Source organism: Parasteatoda tepidariorum, chromosome 2, assembly GCF_982258835.1.
Source record: "Parasteatoda tepidariorum strain Cologne lab strain chromosome 2, Ptep-v5.0, whole genome shotgun sequence".
NCBI classification, from domain to species: domain Eukaryota; kingdom Metazoa; phylum Arthropoda; class Arachnida; order Araneae; family Theridiidae; genus Parasteatoda; species Parasteatoda tepidariorum.
Genome location: NC_141756.1, coordinates 58,633,241 through 58,655,376, shown reverse-complemented (window position 1 = coordinate 58,655,376; position 22,136 = coordinate 58,633,241). Strand labels below are relative to the sequence as shown.

Genomic DNA, 22,136 nt, shown 5'->3' with positions numbered 1-22,136 from the left:
ATGTAAAATAACCGATGAGCAATGCGCCATATACTACCATGGTACTCCAGCCATACTACTTATTCCTACTTAACATTTCCTTGTTAAAAAATGTTGAATAATTTTACTTATTAAAAATAAAAATGTTGATGTACATATAATTCTATTAATATCAGAGAATTTGTTAGATAGATTAATGATAGATATGGCCAAATTATTTTATTGACATGCTTTAAGCATTTTTGTAACCCGGGAAACTTTTTTCGGACATGTATTTTATTGGATTAACAAACAGGACATGCAAACTTTTACAAAATTTTCTATCCATGGCGTAGTGTAAATTTAAGCAGGTAAAAAATTCAAAATAACGAAGTAACGTTTTTTGTAACGTTGTGCTTCTGTCTGGGTATTTTTCACGAAGATTTCAATTTTGGCAAGCCTACTTTTACCTAATACCCTTATTGTACACAAAATTTTCCTTTTTAATATTCATACTTTTAGATAAATGTTAAAAATAAAAAGAGTGTTCAATTTACACATATTGTACGATTTCTTCACAACATAAATTTTAACTAAGCAATATGTAAACAGAAAAGTAAATGTCTATAGGTTTTAATCAGATTATAAATAATGCCATAATTTTTTGTTTAACCTATTTTATTTCAATTTGTAAAGAATGCAGCGTAAACTTTATTATAACTTTATCTAATCAAGGGCAAGTATCATTTTGAAAAAAAAAAATACTAACCAATTAGTTACAAACTTAGCCTAACCTATCATGTCCTAAAATTATAGGATGATTATAATAAGAAAATAACTTGAAATGACTATAATTTTAAAAAAATTCTATTTATTACAAAATTGTAAATTTTTTAAAAAGTTAAATTCTATTTTGTAATAAAGCGTTTTTTTTTTAATTTTCAATGTCAACTATCTATTATTAAAGCTTTTAATGAATTATATTCGAAAAAAATTATAACGAAGATCAAACTTTTAAAGAACTTGTTAACAACAGGTTTTATCCGCGTTTAAGTTCGCAACAAATTTTGACAAAATTATTGTTCTTTAAAGTGAAATATTGGCAATACCCTTAACTAATGAATAATTAAATTAATATTTTAGTGAAAAATATCAAATATTTTATAAACGTAATTTTTTTTGAAAAATTACACAGGACCCCTATAAACAGTGCCCCTAAAAACATATTTCCTGTTCCCAGGAAAATATCATTTAGGAGAAAAAAATTTCTGTGATTGATTAGGTCCTATACTTATGGAAAAACTTTTTGAAGAGCAACTTACAAAAATCTTTTGCTGACTAAAATCACAACTTTAGTTCATTGTTAAGATTAATTGTATTATAAATGATGTGGTTGTTCTTCTGGATAATAAATTTGATTAATAATAAATTTTAATAAATTTTGAATGGTATAAATTTCAAATTGAAAGAAATTAAGTCAACAGAGAGGAATGTAGAAGGTGTATATCACATACGAAAAACAGTTAAACTGTTCGCAATACCTATATTTTTTTCTTCTGAATATTCTACTAATATGGACTATGTAAATAAATAAATAAAAATTTTTATCAAACATATATTTTTATTCAACCATCAACCGATTAATTTACACAAAAGAATGTCACAAACATACACTTATACACAAATTCATAAATAAATAAATATCAATAATTTAAAAGAAAAATTATCATCACCAAACAATTATTTGGCTGTAACAACACATGGTTGTTTTTTGTGCTAGTAATGAATATCCTGCTATCACAGTGTGTTTCAATATAAATAATATTATAATGAGTTATCAAAACTTTTAATTAATTGTGCAATGATTTATAAAAGATTTAGATTTATAACGATAATAAAATAAAACTTAAAATAGTCAACACAATCTTCACCGTTCCCAGGACAATAAATAATACCATATGACCTAGGGGGACAAAACTGATCATAGTCCTTCATCCTTAAACACTTGATTTATTAATACACTTTATCTACTATTTAATGATAAAATATGCATGGATGATGGAAAGCTGGAGGCATACTCCTCTCAAACTTCCTGACCATTGGAAATACCTCTAGTGCTTGATGTTTACCTGCTAAGATGTTGCCACTTTCTTTAGTTAAATAAGTCATTTTATCTCTGATTTTACAATTTAAAGTCACTTCCAAGATGAAAGAAACCACTATGATCACCAAGACCGCCATAACTGGATCCACCCAAACTGTGACCATGGTGACCGTGATGGTGACTGATTTCGTGATGATGACCATGATGATGTCCATGATGGTGGCCGTGATGATGTCCATGTTTATGGTGATGTCCGTGGTCATGTCCGTGCTTGTGATGGTGGCCGTGTCCATGTTTGTGGTGATGATCATGTCCGTGCTTGTGATGGTGGTCATGTCCGTGTTTATGGTGGTGATCATGTCCGTGCTTGTGGTGGTGATCATGACCATGATGGTGGCCGTGATGGTGTCCATGATGGTGGCCGTGATGATGTTCATGCTTATGATGATGATCGTGTCCATGCTTGTGATGGTGGCTATGACCATGATGGTGGTCATGTCCATGCTTGTGATGGTGATCATGTCCATGCTTGTGAAGATGATGATGACCATGTTTGTGATGATGATCATGCCCATGTTTGTGTTGATGGTCATGTCCATGCTTATGATGGTGATCGTGTCCATGCTTGTGATGGTGATCATGTCCATGTTTGTGATGGTGATCGTGTCCATGTTTGTGCAGGTGATGATGACCGTGTTTGTGGTCATGTCCATGCTTATGATGATGGTCATGTCCGTGGTGATGATCATGGCCGTGTTTGTGGTGATGATCATGACCATGTTTATGGTGATGTCCGTGTTCATGCTTGTGATGATGATCATGGCCATGCTTATGGTGATGATCATGGCCGTGTTTGTGATGATGATCATGCCCATGTTTGTGGAGGTGATCGTGTCCATGTTTGTGACTGTGATCATGTCCATGCTTGTGATGATGATCATGACCATGTTTGTGATCGTGCTTATGTTCATGCCCGTGCTTATGGTCATGACCATGTTTATGACTATGATGGTGGTGATGGTGATGATGATGCTCAGCTTGATCTTTTATGACAATAACCTGTTTCTTTTCATCATGATGACTAAAAATAAAAATAAAAAATTTTTTTTTGTAAATAGTAGCAGCTGGGATACACAATGCGTAAAGTATGGATAACGGCGCGGATAACATTTTACCTAATAGTTAGATTTCCAAGAGCTAAGGAGCTATTTTAATGTTACGAAAACTCCAAATTTTTAAATGTTCTCTTTGCAAAACTATAAGGGAGATATTTTCTAAATTCTTGTATTTAAGTTGAATAATTTGAGTACATCCGGAATTTTTTACTGTGTAGCATATTTAAGGTTAGCCAATCGAACTATTAAGATTGCATATTAATGCGCAAAAGATCGATCAATGACTCAACAGTTATTAAGGTATCATCACTTTTTCTGCCCATAATTTAGATTTCATTCACATAAGAAAAAATATCGAATGTAAATCACGTATTTCTTAAGGCACGAGACACAATATGAAACATATTTTTAACCTAATATGTCATTTTTGTTAACTAAGATCTAGTAAATTGTTGTTAAATATGATCTATATTCCTTGTTAATTTGAACTCTATTCAACATATCAGTTGCGTTTTAATAACATTTAAGACAAATGATTTAAGCAAAATATTATTTAGATAAATTTTAAATGCATTTAATTTTGAAGCTAAGTAATAGAAATTATGTAGAAAAAATTTAGTAATATTTCTTTAACGTGTGCTTTTAAAATTCAATTGTAACTCTTACAACTATTCCCTAATTTCCTTTTTTTTATTTTCGTAACAAAATATACTCGTTATAACAAAACTTACTGCGGTTCTGGTTCTGGTATAGGATCTGCAGAAACCAGGTAAACCAACATTACTAAGAAGACCAAACTGGCCTTCATGTTGAGCACCATCTGAAAAAAAAATAATAAAAATCTTAAGCATTGATCAAGTTTTACAGGAACGTTTAGCAACTTTCCAATTAGTTGATTCGATTTATTCAGAAATGAAATATAAATATATTTTTATTTCATAATCGGTGTTGAAAGCCAACTCAATTTTGAGTTTACAATTATCAATGTTCAACACTGTAGCCTCGTAAATTTGAACCCTATTCTGCAGACAATGGTTCTTCTACAGCGCAATCATTTGAATAAAATATAAACATTTTAATAATTTATGGAGATTTGATTTGAAACTTCGCTGTTACGCAGCATGGAGAGGAAAACGACTAAAACCTCTTGTTGTTAACCAGACGGTAAAGGGATTTAAGCCCATAATCCGTCAACCACTGATGATATTTTGTATCAGCACTGTGGTTGGTGCGAGTGAAAAGTTGAAATAGAATCGATCTACTATCGTTGATATTCGAAACCTGGGGTGCCTGATTGGGAAGGGTGCTCTCTATCCACTGAGCCACCGAGTCTCGAATTTCAGAAATTAGAGAAAAAAGAAACACATTAGTCATGATAATAAAATTGGAAGTAAAAACTGATTTTATATTATTGACTAAAAATATAAAAATTTGTAAATTATATTTCCTTTAAAAGAACTAAGATGCCTTTTTGTCTCAGAATTTTTTTTTCTCTTTTTATTCTTTCTTCCTATCACAAAAACAATTTATGAGTTTCCTCAAGTTCTTTTTTTCTAAATTTATTTATTTCAGTAAAGTAACGATAGTTTTAATAGAAAATTCTTTATGCAATTTCCTTCGTTATAAGCAAATCGCAAAACCCTTTTATAAGTTAAAATAATATTTAAATCATCTCTAAAACGTTTCATTATGTTATTTAAGATAAATGAAAATATTAATTTGATAATTGAAATTGATCTGCTACGCATAAAAATCATTTCGCTAAATAGTTATATATCCTTTGTAGGTACAGCAAAAATACTTATTCTGTTAGTTGTTGGTTTAACAGCGTATGTCGGGAGAAATTCAAAGATTTAAAATAACTATACAAAATATGGCTATTTACTTAAACTTTACAATTACTATTATAAACCAAAAATCATATATATATTATGATTATAATATTAATTTACATTTTTTGATTAGTTTACACTATATTCAATTGCAACTAAAATGAAAAGTGTTGGGAAAAAAAATTATGTTATTATTAACAATACTTGTCAGTTGCATACTTCTAATTTTTTTCTGCTATTATTTATTTTTCGGGTTTTTTTTCTTTTTAACTTCGAATCAAGCTTTCGAGGAAAAGAAATAAGTTCTGATGAACTTCGAATTAGAATTAATGTAATATATTTTTTAATAAAAATAAAAAGGATATCAATTTGATATATTATTTTAAAAATAAAAGGAAAGGGTATTTCTAATGATACATATTTTTTAATTAGTTTTTCAGTGGGGAAAATTCAACATAAAAATTAATGTTATTTATTTCTTCAAAATCTCAATGGAAAAAAAATTTGCAACTCTTACGTAAAATTGGGTATAATAAAATACATGAATTCTTAACAAACTACGAATACAATACTGGTAATCTGAATAAAATTAAATAATAAAATCAACGTAAAATTCAGGGAAATAAAATCGAATAATTTACTATTTTTATCTCATTATTTGAACAATAATTGTCATAAAAATTGTTAGCATGAAGGGAAAAAATGAAATGAAAATTTAAAAACTGATTGAAGTAAGAAAAGCAGATGTTATAAAGTAAGTACATTATAATAATATTCTATCCATCTAATGGTATTCTTTTTTTAAAGTTCTAAAAAGCTACTTTTGCGTATTTAACTACCATGTTTAAATAAATAAGGCGATTATGTACTTTAAATATATAAATTTTATATACAACTAGTTTTGATTGTAAAAAATGTATCAATTAAGAAGCGTAGTACAAAATATATCAAGCACGTTAATACTAAAAACTTTATTACTATTATAATACTAATTTTTTTACTATTATATTTGTACCTAAAATACTCTAATGTAGATATTAAAGCTAAAATGAAACGATAGCTGCAAAATGTTGCTTATCCATTTTTGTACGTTTTATCCAAGTAAATTCAGACACAATTTATAAAACAGAACAGTAGATATACCTCTTTTTACTTCAGAGCTGGCTGTGAACTTGAAGCTTGATAGACACTGATACGGACAAACTGACATTGGTGGGTTTATATACTGAATTAAAACTCCTCACAACAAGTTAGTCGTACTTGACTGTAGCATGTTACGGTGTCAGAACACACTTCCTGATGAACTTCACAAGTTTATTTTCTGATAATCTATTTTTTTACAAACAAATAAGATGATGATAATCATTTATGACCTGTTTTATGAACATTATTGGTATTGCTTACAATGCATCATTGTTTCATAGTATTTATATAATTTTACGAACTTTGAGAAAGAAATAGTGAAGGAAATTTGGCTTATATGAAATCGTATAGATTTTTTTCATAATTAAAAAATTTGAAAAATTGCGAATGTATATTCTAATGTCTAACTTATATTTTCACTGCTGTGTTTAAATTTGCAAAGATATTTCTTATACATTTCTAACATATTTTAAAAATACTGAATCAGAAAATCACACTTCTTTTTAAAAATGCTTTTTTTGCGCATTTTTTTAATACAGTTTTATAATTATAGATAGTTTAAGCCTTTAAGTGTATACACTGTAAAAAATTCCAAATCAAATTACGATATACAGTACCGGCTTTTTGGGTGCATCATCCGAAATTATATTTTACCGTTAAAAACTTAATTTTTACTGTAATATTTATTTAATTAGAATATTTCAGTAATTTTGCGGTAATTATTACTGTAAAAATTTCAGTATAACATATTTTTTTTTGTTCCTTAACATGTTCTGGTAAAAATTGATTTTAGAGTAAAGAGTACTGACGCCCTGAAGACCGATGCCTTTTACCGTAATTGTATCAGGATTTTTCTACAATGTAGTATTTTTTCTAAATTGTCAGTAAAAGGAACCCCCTTTTAAGGCTTACAGCATTTTAATTAACTTTTGACCATAGAAATGTCTATGAAATTTTCTTGTAATTTCACAATTTATCACATTTTATATTTCGTATGTATATTACCGGTAAAGTGCAAAAACAAGTATTTATAAAATAAACAAATAAGCAAAATTGGCTGATAAAAACTGAAATAATTGAACATTTTCTCCTTCTCCGGGCACTATATACTCTGCTATCTAACTTACGGTGGGAAGGCACCTTACGGTCACGGTAGGAAAGATAATTTTTTTAAATTTAAATGTCTTGTCTTAAAGGTTTGTTCATTCTGTTTTTAATGTCTTGTTTTAATGGTTTGTGCTATTTCTATAACCTTAAAATACATTAACATTTTCATATTCTAACACGCTTTAAAATACATTACATTCACATTACATTAAAATACATTACATTCACATTACATTAAAATACATTACATTCACATTACATTAAAATACATCACATTAACATTAAAATAAACATTTTCGCATGAAACTTTTTCACATTCTTCTGGCACTATATACTCTGCTATCTAACTTAAATGTCACAGTAGGAAAGATAATTTTTAAAAACTCAAGTCGTGTTTTAAATGTCTTGTCTTATAGGTTTGTGCTATTTCTATAACCTTTACAAATGCATTTTAAATGAGAAATAAAAATAGGAATTTAGGCATTTATTTGACTTTTTGAATGGTTTTTAAGTATAAAGAGCGTTCTTACAGTTAAAAATATAGGAATATTTTATTATTTTATCATAGAATTTCAATATATCCTAAAACCAATTTGACATATATAAATAATTCGTGACATATAAATAATTCGTAACATGATATATATAAATGATTTCGTGTGTTAATTTTTTTTTTAAATCGAGTATTTTTTTTAAAGGAACAATAATATAAGGAGAATTTTTATACTTGACTACATTGGTTAAGTTATAATTTCTTAAGCAAATTTTAAAAGTTTGTAACATGAAAAAATATTGAGAAGGAAATTTAATTTATTAAATTTATAAATATGTCTTTAGACATACAGGAAAAAGAGAAAAGTTTTTAATTCTTGAATTAAAAAACTGAACTTTCAAAAGCACATTGTAAAATGTAAGATAAATATCATTGCATAGTTTCTGAAAGTGATCGAATGAAAATTAAATTATGGCAAAATGAAAAATTGAAGTCATTTTTCGAAATTTTTACGTTTTACTGATTTTATCTTAATATGATTGAATTCTTTGTGCCTAATAAAGTTAATAATATGTAAAATTTATTGAGCATGGATCAATTCTTTATTAATGCAAGATTAAATGAGTTTAAATAATAAAAAAATTATTGATTTCAATGGAAAATAGAGTTGCTTAGGATATTTTTTTTGTTCATGAAAAAGGAAGGTAGCGAGAAAGTAAATTTGTGCGATTTTTTTACACACATATGTCACAACCCGCATATAGAGTGGATCCATTCATACATCCATTCATTCACAGATATTCCTTTTGACCTGAACCAGAGAACGATCAATCTCCAATTCAGTACTCCCAGAAGAATTATTTGTTACTGGAAGACTTTGTGACTCAATAGATTTAACTTGCACCAACCACCATCAATTTGACAGACGAGGATCAAATTCACGACCTCTTGAACATGGGTCCAACGCCCTACCAACCATGCTATCCGGTCTAGAGAAAAACTTGTAGCCAGATATAAGTCTTATTATTTAATATGAAAACTTTTAAAGAAATATAAAAGGCTTAATTTACTATAGATGCAAACTGTTTCATATTTGAGCTGCTATTACGTAGTTAATGAGTGAAATTACTTCTTATTTAGTTTTCTTATTGAACAACGCACTCTGCTTTCCAAAATTTAAAATTTTTCGTTTACATTTGATTATTTTTCACGTACAGAGAGTCGTTTATTTTGTTACATTTAACATTTTAAGTGTTCTTACATAAAATTATAATAATTATGCAATTTTTGGCGAAATCTAATTTTCTTTTGTGGAAAATATTGATTTTTAAGTAAGAAAAAGAAATAATTAACGAAAGACAATTATGGGGTTTGTTGAGGGTGGAAAGCAGAGAACGGAGCTTCCTATTAAAATCTGTATTTTCCACCTTTCTTTGTAACAATTATATATGTATGGTCTCTGTAAAATCAAAAAGTGGGAAATAATTCAGAAGAAACTGGTTTATTACTGCAAGACCTTCTAGTCTTCAAATAATTTAGAATTTCAAAATAAAAATCCTCAGTGTTCACAAATAAATATAATGTCCTTTTTCTACGGAAGAAATTTATACTCTGTTCGATGCATTCTTCTGGGATGCGGATCATTTTCCGTGATGTTATTTATAGCAAAATAAATAAACAATATTTCTCAAAATAATTATAGAAAACTAACCTTTGTTTTCATCGTACTCTCTATTCAGCATATCTTTATTTATGGCGGTTGCTTTTAGGATATTTTTATATTAAGGAATACCATTCAGAATTTTGCCGCTTAAAATTAACACATGGTAGGCAAAAAAATTAGCACAATATGTTAAGCAATATCTACACCCTCAGTTCGCTTCACTTCTACTAATAATTTTTTGACAACAAACATAGTATTGCATCATAATTAAATATTTAATTAAAAGATCCCTAGTAATGATTGAATAATAAGTTATTGATCGCAATAATAACTTTATATTTTATAATTGAAATGTAAAATTATTTAATTAAAAGATCACAATTAATTGAAGTAGAGTTTGTTTCACAAATTTAACTTCTAATTTCTTTTGGGGTAAAATATAAATCTTATTATTTTGCTCGGTTCCTCTAAAAAATTTTAAATTCTAATTTAATTTTTGGGTGCTATAAAATGGCTTTCGCCTAGAGTGCTACAGTATACTAAGATTTATACCAATTGCAAACCTAGTAATTTTTTTTTTTGACAAAACAGCACAATTGTGAGTTAAATAAATATACACGTCATCCTCATAAGCACTCTCTTCGTTTAGAAGTGATATTATTCGAACAGTGTTAAATATGTCGATATCTGTTAATAAAGTCAGTTAAGTTAATAAAGTTCTGTTAATAAAGTCAGTGTTATTCGAACAGTAATTAAATATGTCGATATATGTTAATAAAGTCAGTGTTATTCGAACAATTATTAAATATGTCGATAAATGTTAATAAAGTCAGAAGAGAAAAGTAACTTGATGCCTTTACGTATACAGTTCTTCGGGCAACAAAGCGGAATTCAGACATTGGGGTTTCTAAAATGAAGAGTTAAATCTCATCACAAAGTTTCAAGACTAAACTTCTGTCGAAAAAAATCAGCACCGATTCACAAGTATCAGAACATCAATTTTTGTTGTAACGAAAATGTTATTCCTGCATTATATTTCATTATAGACTGCTTTTAGTCCTGAAAAAAAAGTCGTTTAGACGGATCACATGAATATTCTTATTATTTAAGATAAATTAAAAAAATATTTTCCTTGAGAAGTCATAATGTTTTGGGGAGCCTAAAGTAAACCGAGGAAACCAATTCTTGTTGCAATTAAAACATTATTTTCTGTATAGTCTCTTATAGACTGTTTTTAGTGGTTAAAAAAGGCAGATCAGATGAGTATTGCGACAAGAAATATTTTTCAAAAAGAAATTTTTCGGGAGAAATCATCATGACGTTTGAAGAATTTATAGTAAACAAGGTATACTTAACTTTGCCTTCATTTTATACAATGATGAGCAAGGACTATCAAATAGCTCTAAAAGACAAACACACAACGTTTCTGAAAAGGTATAAAAATTCTAAGCTTGTTTTTCAACAAGTAAACCTTTTCATACATTCTAGAACAAGAACTAATAGCTGGCTCAAACAAAGTAAAATTGACGTTATGAATTTTACATCTTACTACCCTGACCAAAATCTAATGGAAAACATTTGGAAAAATTTTTAAAAAAATGTTTGTTTGTGGACAGTCGCCATATAATAATAAGAATGAATTGCAACTAGAAACTCATAACGGCTGGCATAAAACTGATTTTGCAACTATTTCATTCTAAGCATTTCTAATAATATGCAAAAAAAATTTACTTCATTAATCGAAGAATTTATGCGATTATTAAATACGTTTTTGTTGAAAATTGGGAAATTAAAATTTGTTTTTCATGAAAGGTATTTTGCAATTTTTTTTTCATAAGTTATCCAACATGTGCCTTTTAATTGTTTGATTTTTAAATAATCTCTTTCAATATTCTTTTTTCAATGCAGTTAATATATTTACTAAAGATCATATTAAAAATTAGATTTAACAGAAATTCCTAGGGTATGCATAGTTTTACGTTTCACTGTATAGTTTATGTTTGAAACGTAGCATAAAAAATATATATATTATGTTAAAAGTTTTGAAATACTATTGTTTTCTCTCTGATAGGTTTAAAAATTTTGAGTAGATTCCTAATCTGAACATTTCAAGTTTCAAACGATAACCATTGTAGTTGTTTTAATTAATGTATGGTGTGGGTAATGTAAAATATACTGCCCGTAATTCCAGTTTATGTAAAAATTGCAATTGGACATTTATTTTTACTCCATTTTCCGGTCGGACATAGAAATATCCTATGAATTCTCTCTTGATGCAGCTTTATCAGGGAGAAAATTAACAATTAAATGCCAGAAAAACTGGTTTAGAATCTTCAAACTTAGATTCATCATTTGCAATTGAACATTGCGACTGATGGATCATTAGATCATTAATTGGAACTTTTGAATTTGCCTGTGAGAGAAGATCTAGGGAGATGAATCGAATTGATATTGCTTAGCGATGCAGCTTGTTCACGTGCAGAAAAAGAAATCTGGTAGAATTACCGCCCTGTATAGTAATGACATTTATGGTAAGAAAATTCAGCATAATTTTGGTTTATAAACTGAAATTTACGGTTTTTAAACCATTCATTTGGTAATTTTTCCGTTCAAATAGTAACTGTCAACCAGGAATTCTGGTTTTCAAAATCATTGTTCTTATTACCACACATTTAGTAAATACAAAACTGAAAAGTAAATCCAACCAAGTAAGTGATTTATGTTCTGCTCTAATGAATCATGATAAAATTACCAAATTTTATTACATTTACCGAAATTTATCATTTATTATGAAACCATATTTATTGTTGATCTTAGCAAAATCATTATCAAAGTACTTCGTTAAAAATTACTGAGTTTTTTGGTGTTTGTATAGAATTAGATACACTGCAAATTTCCTCATTTTTTCGTAGTTTTGACTGTTAAATTTTTCTCGGGGCAGTCAGAAAAGTAAATAATTAAATGAGAAGAAGCATTGGTGAGGTAGAACTTTCAAGCTTTCGCCCATTGAACCTTGAATGTTTTACTCGTGACGACGTATACATGTTGAAGCCTTGCATTTGCCAATAGAGTTTAAATCGGCTGTTAATAATGCTTGTTTGCTTATAATAATGCATTGCATTTAGATTAGCTAATGCGAATTAGGTGTAAAACAAGAAATTTATATTAGCTTTTGCAACAGCAGAAAATTAGTTCCTTTGATGTGTTTTCATGTAAAATAACCGTTGAGCAATGCACCATATACTACCATGGTACTCCAGCAATACTACTCATTCATACTTAACATTTCCTTGTTAAAAATGTTGAATAATTTTACTTATTACAAATAAAAATGTTAATGTACATATAATTCTATTAATATCAGAGAATTCGTTAGATAGATTACTGATAGATATGTCCAAATTATTTCATTGACATGCTTTAAGCATTTTTTTAACCCGGGAAACTTTTTTCGGACATGTATTTTGTTGGATTAACAAACAGGACATGCAAACTTTTACAAAATTTTCTATCCATGGCGTAGTTTTAATTTAAGCAGGTAAAAAATTCAAAAAAACGAAGTAACGTTTTTTGTAACGTTGTGCTTCTGTCTGGGTATTTTTCACGAAGATTTCAATTTTGGCAAGCCTACTTTTACCTAATACCCTTATTTTACACAAAATTTTCCTTTTTAATATTCATACTTTTAGATAAATGCTAAAAATAAAAAGAGTGTTCAATTTACGGATATTGTACGATTTCTTCACAACATAAATTTTAACTAAGCAATATGTAAACAGAAAAGTAAATGTCTATAGGTTTTAATCAGATTATAAATAATGCCATAAATTTTTGTTTAACTTATTTTGTTTCAATTTGTAAAGAATGCAGCGTAAACTTTATTATAACTTTATCTAATCAAGGGCAAGTATCATTTTGAAAAAAGAAATACTAACCAAATAGTTACAAACCTAGCCTAACCTATCATGACCTAAAATTATAGGATGATTATAATATGAAAATAACTTGAAATGACTAAATTTTTGAAAAACTACTATTTATTACAAAATTGAAAATTTTTTAAAAAGTTAAATTCTATTTTGTAATAAAGCGTTTTTTTTTTTAATTTTCAATGTCAACTATCTATTATCAAAGCTTTTAATGAATTATATTAGAAAAAAATTATAACGAAGAACAAACTTTTAAAGAACTTGTTAACGACAGGTTTTATCCGCGTTTAAGTTCGCAACAAATTTTGACAAAATTATTGTTCTTTAAAGTGAAATATTGGCAATACCGTTAACTAATGAATAATTAAATAAATATTTTAGTGAAAAATATCAAATATTTTATGAACGTAATTTTGGTTTGAAAAATAATATCGTTTGGGAGAAAAAAATTTATGTGATTGATTAGGTCCTATACTTATGGAAAAACTTTTTGAAGAGCAACTTGCAAAAATCTTTTGCTGACTAAAATCACAACTTTAGTTCATTGTTAAGATTAATTGTATTATAAATGATGTGGTTGTTCTTCTGGATAATAAATTTGGTTAATAATAAATTTTAATAAATTTTGAGTTGATTAAATTTTAAATTGAAAGAAATTAAGTCAACAGAGAGGAATGTAGAAGATGTATATCACATATGAAAAACAGTTAAGCTGTTCGCAATACATATATTTTTTTCTTCTGAATATTCTACTAATATGGACTATGTAAATAAATAAAACATTTTTTTTAGCAAACCTATATTTTTATTCAACCATCAGCCGATTAATTTACACAAAAGAATGTCACATTCATACACTTATACACGAAATCATAAATAAATAAATATCAATAATTTAAAAGAAAAATTATCATCACCAAACAATTATTTGGCTGTAACAACACATGGTTGTTCTTTGTGCTAGTAATGAATATCCTGCTATCACAGTGTGTTTCAATATAAATAATATTATAATGAGTTATCAAACTTTTAATTAATTGTGCAATGATTTATAAAAGATTTAGATTTAAAGCGATTATAAACACCGTTCCCAGGACAATAAATAATACCATATGAGCTAGGGGGACAAAACTGATCATAGTCCTTCATCCTTAAAAAACATTTGATTTATTAATACACTTTATCTACTATTTAATGATAAAATATGCATGGATGATGGAAAGCTAGAGGCATACTCCTATCAAACTTCCTGACCATTGGAAATACCCCTAGTGCTTGATGTTTACCTGTTAAGATGTTGCCACTTTCTTTAGTTAAATAAGTCATTTTATCTCTGAATTTACAATTTAAAGTCACTTCCAAGATTAAAGAAACCACTATGATCACCAAGACCGCCATAACTGGATCCACCCAAACTGTGACCATGGTGACCGTGATGGTGACTGATTTCGTGATGATGACCATGATGATGTCCATGATGGTGGCCGTGATGATGTCCATGTTTATGATGATGTCCGTGGTCATGTCCGTGCTTGTGATTGTGGCCGTGTCCATGTTTGTGGTGATGATCATGTCCGTGCTTGTGATGGTGGTCATGTCCGTGTTTATGGTGGTGATCATGTCCGTGCTTGTGGTGGTGATCATGACCATGATGGTGGCCGTGATGATGTCCATGATGGTGGCCGTGATGATGTCCATGATGGTGGCCGTGATGATGTCCATGCTTGTGATGGTGGCTATGGCCATGATGGTGGTCATGTCCATGCTTGTGATGGTGATCATGCCCATGCTTGTGAAGATGATGGTGGCCATGTTTGTGATGATGATCATGTCCATGTTTGTGTTGATGGTCATGTCCATGCTTATGATGGTGATCGTGTCCATGCTTGTGATGGTGATCATGTCCATGTTTGTGATGGTGATCGTGTCCATGTTTGTGCAGGTGATGATGTCCATGTTTGTGGTCATGTCCATGCTTATGATGATGGTCATGTCCGTGGTGATGATCATGGCCGTGTTTGTGGTGATGATCATGACCATGTTTATGGTGATGTCCGTGTCCATGCTTGTGATGATGATCATGACCATGTTTATGGTGATGATCATGCCCGTGTTTGTGATGATGATCATGCCCATGTTTGTGGAGATGATCGTGTCCATGTTTGTGACTGTGATCATGTCCATGCTTGTGATGATGATCATGACCATGTTTGTGATCATGCTTATGTTCATGCCCGTGCTTATGGTCATGACCATGTTTATGATGATGATGGTGGTGATGGTGATGATGATGCTCAGCTTGATCTTTTATAACAATAACCTGCTTCTTTTCTTCATGATGACTAAAAATAAAAATAAAATAATGTTTTTTGTAAATAGTAGCAACAAGGATACACAATGCGCTAAGTAAATTTCTTTTAGGATACTTTATAAGATTTATGCAATATATAGGTTTAGAATAACATAAACATTGGTTAGATTTCCAACGGTTAGATTAACGGTTAGATTTCCAAGAACTAAAAAGCTATTTTAATGGTACAAAAACTCCAAATTTTTGAATGCTCTCCTTGAAAAACGATAGGGGTGATATTTTCTAAATGATGGCTACTCTTCATTTTTTAATTTGAAAAATTTAATTCTATCGAGAGAAAAGGCATATTTAATTAGAAGAAATACTTTTGTCTGATTTCATAACTTAAAATGTCCTGTATACAAATTAATTTCACTGTGAAAAATTTCAGATCAAATAACTGTAAAAAATATAGAAACTCATAGAGCTGGTTCTTTTTTACCCAAAATTTATTTCCGGAACATGCTGTGAAACAAAAAATCTAATGTACCCTAATTTTTATGGTACAAATTACCGTAAAATCACAGAATCACACGAATTAAATAAATATGACTGTGAAAAACAGTATAATACTTTACACTAAAATGGACTTCACGGACGATGCAACCAGTACTTTATACCGTAATTTGACTAGATCCGGAATTTTTTACTGTGTAGCGCATTTAAGGTTAGCCGATCGAACTGTTAAGATTGCATATTAATTCTCGAAAGATCGATCATTTGATCAACAGTTATTAAGGTATCCCATTTTTTTTCTGCGCTGAATGCAAATTTCATTCATTTCAGAAAAAATATCTAATGTGTATCAGGTATTTCATGAGACATATTTTTAACCTAATATGTAGTTTTTGTTAACTAAGATCTAGTAAATTGTTATGAAATATGACCTATATTCTTTGTTAATTTCGTTTCTATACTAAATGTCAGCTGCGTTTTTACAGCATGTAAAACAAGTGATTTATACAAAATAAATATTAGATAAATTTTAAATGCATTTAATTTTGAAGACTCTATAATAGAAAATCAGAAGAAAAAATTTGTCAGTATTTCTTTAACGTTTGCGTCAAAATTAAATTGCAACTCTTATAACTTATTCCCTAATTTCCTTTTTTTTATTTACGTAACAAAATATACTCATTATAACAAAACTTACTGCGGTTCTGGTCCTGGCTCTGGTATAGGATCAGCAGAAACCAGGTAAACCAACATTACTAAGAAGACCAAACTGGCCTTCATGTTGAGCACCATCTGAAAAAAAATAATAAAAATCTTAAGTATTTATGAAGTTTTGCAGGAACTTTCAACAACTTTCTAACATTTTAATTAGTTAATTATATTTATTCAGATATGAAATATAGGTAGATTTTTATTTTATAATCGGTGTTGAAATCTAACTCAATTTTGAGTTTACAACTATTAATGTCCAGCTCTGTAGCCTTGTATATTAAGCCCTATCCAGCAGACAAGGGTACTTCCAGAGCATACATTGTTAAAAAATTAAAATCATGGAGTTTTTATTTCAAACTTTGCTGTTGCGTTGCATGGAGAGGAAAACCACGAAAACCTCTTATCGTTAACCCGACGGTAAAGGGATTTAAATCCATTATCCGTCATCCACTGATGATATTTTGTATCAGCACTGCGGTCGGTGCGAGTGAAAAGTAGAAATCGAATTGATGTTCTATCGTTGATATTTGAACCTGCGGTGCCTGATTGGTGAGCCACCGAGTCTCGAATTACAGAAATTAGGGACAAAAGAAACACATTAGTCATGATAATAAAATTGGAAGTAAAAACTAATATTATATTATTGACTAAAAATATAAAAATTTATTAAATTATATTTCCTTTAAAAGAACTAAGATGCTTTTCTTGTCTCAGAATTTTTTTTTGTTTCTTCCTCCTATCACAAAAACAATTTCTGAGTTTTTTCAAGTTTTTTTTTCTAAATTTATTTATTGCAGTAAAGTAACAATAGTTTTAACAGAAAATTCTTTATCCAATTTCTTTCGTTAGAAATAATAAGCATATCGCAAAAATCCCTTTTATAAGTTAAAATAATATTTAAGTCATCTCTAAAACGTTTCATTATGTTATTTAAGATAAATGAAAATAGTAAATTTGATAATTGAAATTGATCTGCTGCGTATAAAAATCATTTTACTAAACAGTTATATTTCCTTTGTAGGTACAGCAAAAATACTTATTATGTTAGTTGTTAGTTTAACAGCGTCTGTCGGGAAAAATTCGAAGATTTAAAATAACTACACAAAATATGACTATTTACTTAAACTTTACAATTACTATTATAAACCTTATATTTATATATTATACGATTATAATATTAATTCATTTTTTTTCTGTTTTTTATTAGTTTATATTACATTCAAATGCAACTAAACCGAAAATTATAGGGAATAAAAAAATTATGTTATTATTAACGATGCTTGTCAGTTGCATACAAATACTTCTAATTTTTTCTGCTGTTATTTCTTTTTAGGGTATTTTTATCTTTTTAATTTCAATGCAAGCTTTCGAGGAAAAGAAATAAGTTCTGTTGAACTTTGATTTATTATGAATTCAATATATTTTTTTAAAAAATGAAGGGGATATTAATTTAGTATATTATTTTAAAAAATAAAAGGAAAGGTTATTTTTAATCATACTTATCTTTTAATTAGTTTTTCAGTGATGAAAAATCAAATGAAAAATAAATGTTATTTATTTCTTTAAATTCTTAATGGAAAAAATTGTAGCAACTCTTACGTAAAATTGGGTATAATAAAAAATGAATTCTTAACAAACTACGAATTCTTATTCTAATACTGGTAATCTGAATAAAATTAGAGTGATGAAATCAACGCAAAATTCTGGGAAATAAAATCGAATAATTAACTATTTTTATCTCTCTGCTTGAACTAAAATTCTAGTAAAAATTGTTAGCATAAAGGGGAAAAATAAAATTGAAATTTAAAAACTGGTTGAAGAAAAAAAAACAGACGTTATAAAGTAAGTACATTAACAATATTACATCCATCTAATTGCATTCAATTTTTTGAGTTTTAAAAAGCTGCTTTTACGTATATAACTACCATGTTTGAATAAATAAGGCGAATATGTACTTTAACTATGCAAATTTTACATATAACTAGTTTTGATTTTAAAAAATGGATCAATTAAGGAGCGTAAGGCTAAATATATCAATTATGTTATTACTAAAAACTTTATTACTATTATATTTGTACCTAAAATAGGCTAATGTAGATATTAAAGCTAAAATGAAACGATATCTGCAAAATGTTACTTATCCATTTTTGTACGTTTTATCCAAGTAAATTCACACACAATTTATAAAACAGAACAGTAGATATACCTCTTTTTACTTCAGAGCTGGCTGAGAACTTAAAGCTTGATAGACACTGATACGGACAAACTGACATCGGTGGGTTTATATACTGAATTAAAACTCCTCGCAACAAGTTAGTCGTACTTGACTGTAACATGTTACGGCGTCATAACACACTTCCTGATGAACTTCACAAGTTTATTTTCTGATAATCTATTTTTCTACAGCCACATAATATGTTGATAATCATTTATGACCTGTTTTAAAACATTATTGGCATTCTTTACAATGTATCATTGTTTCGTAGTATTCATATAATTTTACTTAGCTTGCAAAAGCAGTAGTGAATGAGATTTGGCTAATATGAAATCGTATAGATTTTTTCTGATAATTAAAAAATTTGAATAATAACGAATGTATATTCTGATGTCAAATTTATATTTTAATTGTTGTGCTTATTGGGCTTTAAATGGGGAAGAGGTTCACTCTCTTTTTCGGGTTAATTCATGCCAGCTCTCTATTAAGTATCTGAAACTAAATTACCTAATTAAATAAATAATATTAAAAAAAATATTTCTTATACATTTCTAGCACATTTTAAAAAAATTGTCTTACTAAAATGTTACTTTTTTCCCAGAATTATATTCTGATTTTTTTACTGTGTAGTATTTCTTCTAAATTATCTGTAAAAGGAACCTACGTTTAAACCTTATGGCATTTTAATTAACTTTTGACCATAGAAATATCTATGAAATTTTTTTGTAATTTCACAACTTATCTATATTATATTTCGTATGTATATTACCGATAAAGTGAAAAAATAAGTATTTATAAAATAATCAAATAAGCAAAATTGGCTGATAAAGACTGAAATAATTGAATACTCTGCTATCTAACTTAAGTGTCACATTAGGAAAGATAATTTTTTTAAACGAAAGTCCTGTTTTAAACGTCTTTTCTTAAAGGTTTCTTGCTATTTCTGTAGCTTTCACAAACACATTTTGAATGTGAAGTAAGAATATTAATGAAGGCATTTATTTGATTTTCTGAATGGTTTTTAAGTATAAAGAGCGTTCTTACAGTTTAAAATGTAGGAATATTTTATATTATTTTATCATAGAATTTCAATATATCCCAAAACCAATTTGACATATATAAATAAAAAATATCTCCTGAATGTACAATCAAATGATTTCGTGTTTTCATTTTTTTTAAATCGAGTATTTTTTTTTTAAAGAAACAATACTACAAGATGAATTTTTTTACTTGACTGCATAGTGGAAGTTATAATTTCTTAAGCAAGTTTAAAAGTTTGTAATTTGAAAAAATATAGAGGATGAAATTTAGTTTGTCAAATTTATAAGTATGTCTTTAAATATACAGGAAAATGAGAAATTTCTTTTATTCTTCATTGAACTTCCACCAGCACATTGTAAAATGTAAGATAAATATCATTGATGCATAATTGCTGAAAGTGATCAAATGAAAATTAAATTATGGCAAAATTAAAAATTTAAGTAATTTTTCAAAATTTTTGCGTCATACTGATTTTATCTTAATATGATTGAATTCTTTGTGCCTAATGAAGTTAATAATGCGTAAAATTTACTGAGCATTCATCAATGCCTTATTAATGCAAACTTTAATGAGTTTAAATAATAAAAAAATATTGTTTTTAATGGAAAATAGAATTGTTTAGGAGGATTTTTTTTGTTAATGAAAAAGAAATATAGAGAGAAAGTAAATTCGTGCGATTTTTTTTGAGTAACATGGTTGAATGAACAACATTTTTCGTAACATCGCAGACCTTTCGTAGCTCTTCTTTTCTTTTATGATTACTCTCATTTTATGTAATCCTTAGATAACGTAAATAATCAAGCGTTACCTAAGCATTATCTTCTACTGAGGATTTTGTGTAGAGAGGATTATTTACTGAACCGCATCATCATAATAAATAACGCTGTTAAGTGTATGACAGTTTCCCTAAACAGTTTTAGTTAAACTTCTCACTTTTGAAACATTATTATAATTTAATTTTCATATTTTTAAGTATCGAAGGAAGACGAATTTATTTAATTGAATTGATTTTAAATTATGTGTATTTCGCCATTTTTATCATTAATTACTATTTACTGCTGCTCTTTTATGTCCATTAAATACATACTATTCTATACTGAGAAAAAAGTATGGTGAAAACTACCAGAATATGGTAAAATTTACCTTTTTTCTGGCTTTATGGGAACACCATAAAGCTCTGGTGATTTTTACTGAAGCGCTTTGGTAAAATTAACAATAAAATAATGTTCTATAGTATTTAGTAAATAAGGTAGATACCTACGATACCTTTGACGATGGCAGAAAAATGCTTTATTCAGTTAAATTCACTTTTCAGTATTAACTTTTTGCAAAATTTGTGATAGTAAGAACTATAATTTTTAAAACCAGAAATCTCAATAGACCGTTATTATATAAATAGTGATATTACTGAATGAATTTTTTAAAAGCAGTATATTTTAATTTTATTAACCACATATATGTTTTTTTATACCTGAAATGCTTTTCCTATATAGTTTAATAATTTCCCCCTGTATCATTTATTAGTCATTTTCTAAATTTGGTGAAATTTAAAAATTGGAGAAGGAATAATAAAATTGGTATATAAAAATGTAACACATCATATACTTCTTTTATGTAATTTAAATATATTTTTATATTGTTCTTTAATTAATTATTGTTAGTTGAACTTTTTTTTACCTATAACTATAAGAATCCCTATCATTTTTACACATTTAGACTAAGTTTTGTACTTTAAGCTTAATGAGATTTAATAGGAACTCTAATTTAAGTCAGAATTTCCTGTAAATCATTACAATATGAAAGGAGAAAATACCAATTAAATGGTTTAAATACCAGATATTTTGATTCTATTAACCACAACGATTATTTATTTTTCTTAAGGCTGTTTTTCAAAGGCTCTGTGGTCCATGAAATGATGTTTTTTTGTGAATAATATGCTATTTTCATAATTGATGTGAGTTTACTCATGAACGTTAGGTCAAATTTAGCCTATCTTAAGTCAGTTTCCTCTATGTTTAT

General features: G+C 28.2%; 2 protein-coding genes across 2 annotated transcripts; both read right to left on the bottom strand.

Annotated features, from left to right (window-relative positions):
- Nucleotides 1-2,020: 2,020 nt before the first annotated feature.
- LOC147815788 (uncharacterized) lies at nucleotides 2,021-3,993 on the bottom strand. Its single transcript, XM_087155990.1, has 2 exons — nucleotides 3,909-3,993; nucleotides 2,021-3,143 (listed from the first exon to the last, which is right to left on the bottom strand). Exons 1-2 carry the CDS (start codon nucleotides 3,983-3,985, stop codon nucleotides 2,141-2,143), a joined length of 1,080 nt encoding a protein of 359 aa, XP_087012116.1. The 5' UTR covers nucleotides 3,986-3,993; the 3' UTR covers nucleotides 2,021-2,140.
- A 10,556-nt stretch (nucleotides 3,994-14,549) lies between these two features.
- LOC110282201 (uncharacterized) lies at nucleotides 14,550-19,120 on the bottom strand. Its single transcript, XM_021145124.4, has 3 exons — nucleotides 19,068-19,120; nucleotides 16,848-16,942; nucleotides 14,550-15,686 (listed from the first exon to the last, which is right to left on the bottom strand). The coding sequence occupies exons 2-3, from the start codon at nucleotides 16,940-16,942 to the stop codon at nucleotides 14,684-14,686; spliced, it is 1,098 nt and encodes a 365-aa protein (XP_021000783.3). The 5' UTR covers nucleotides 19,068-19,120; the 3' UTR covers nucleotides 14,550-14,683.
- Between the last annotated feature and the right edge of the window lie 3,016 nt (nucleotides 19,121-22,136).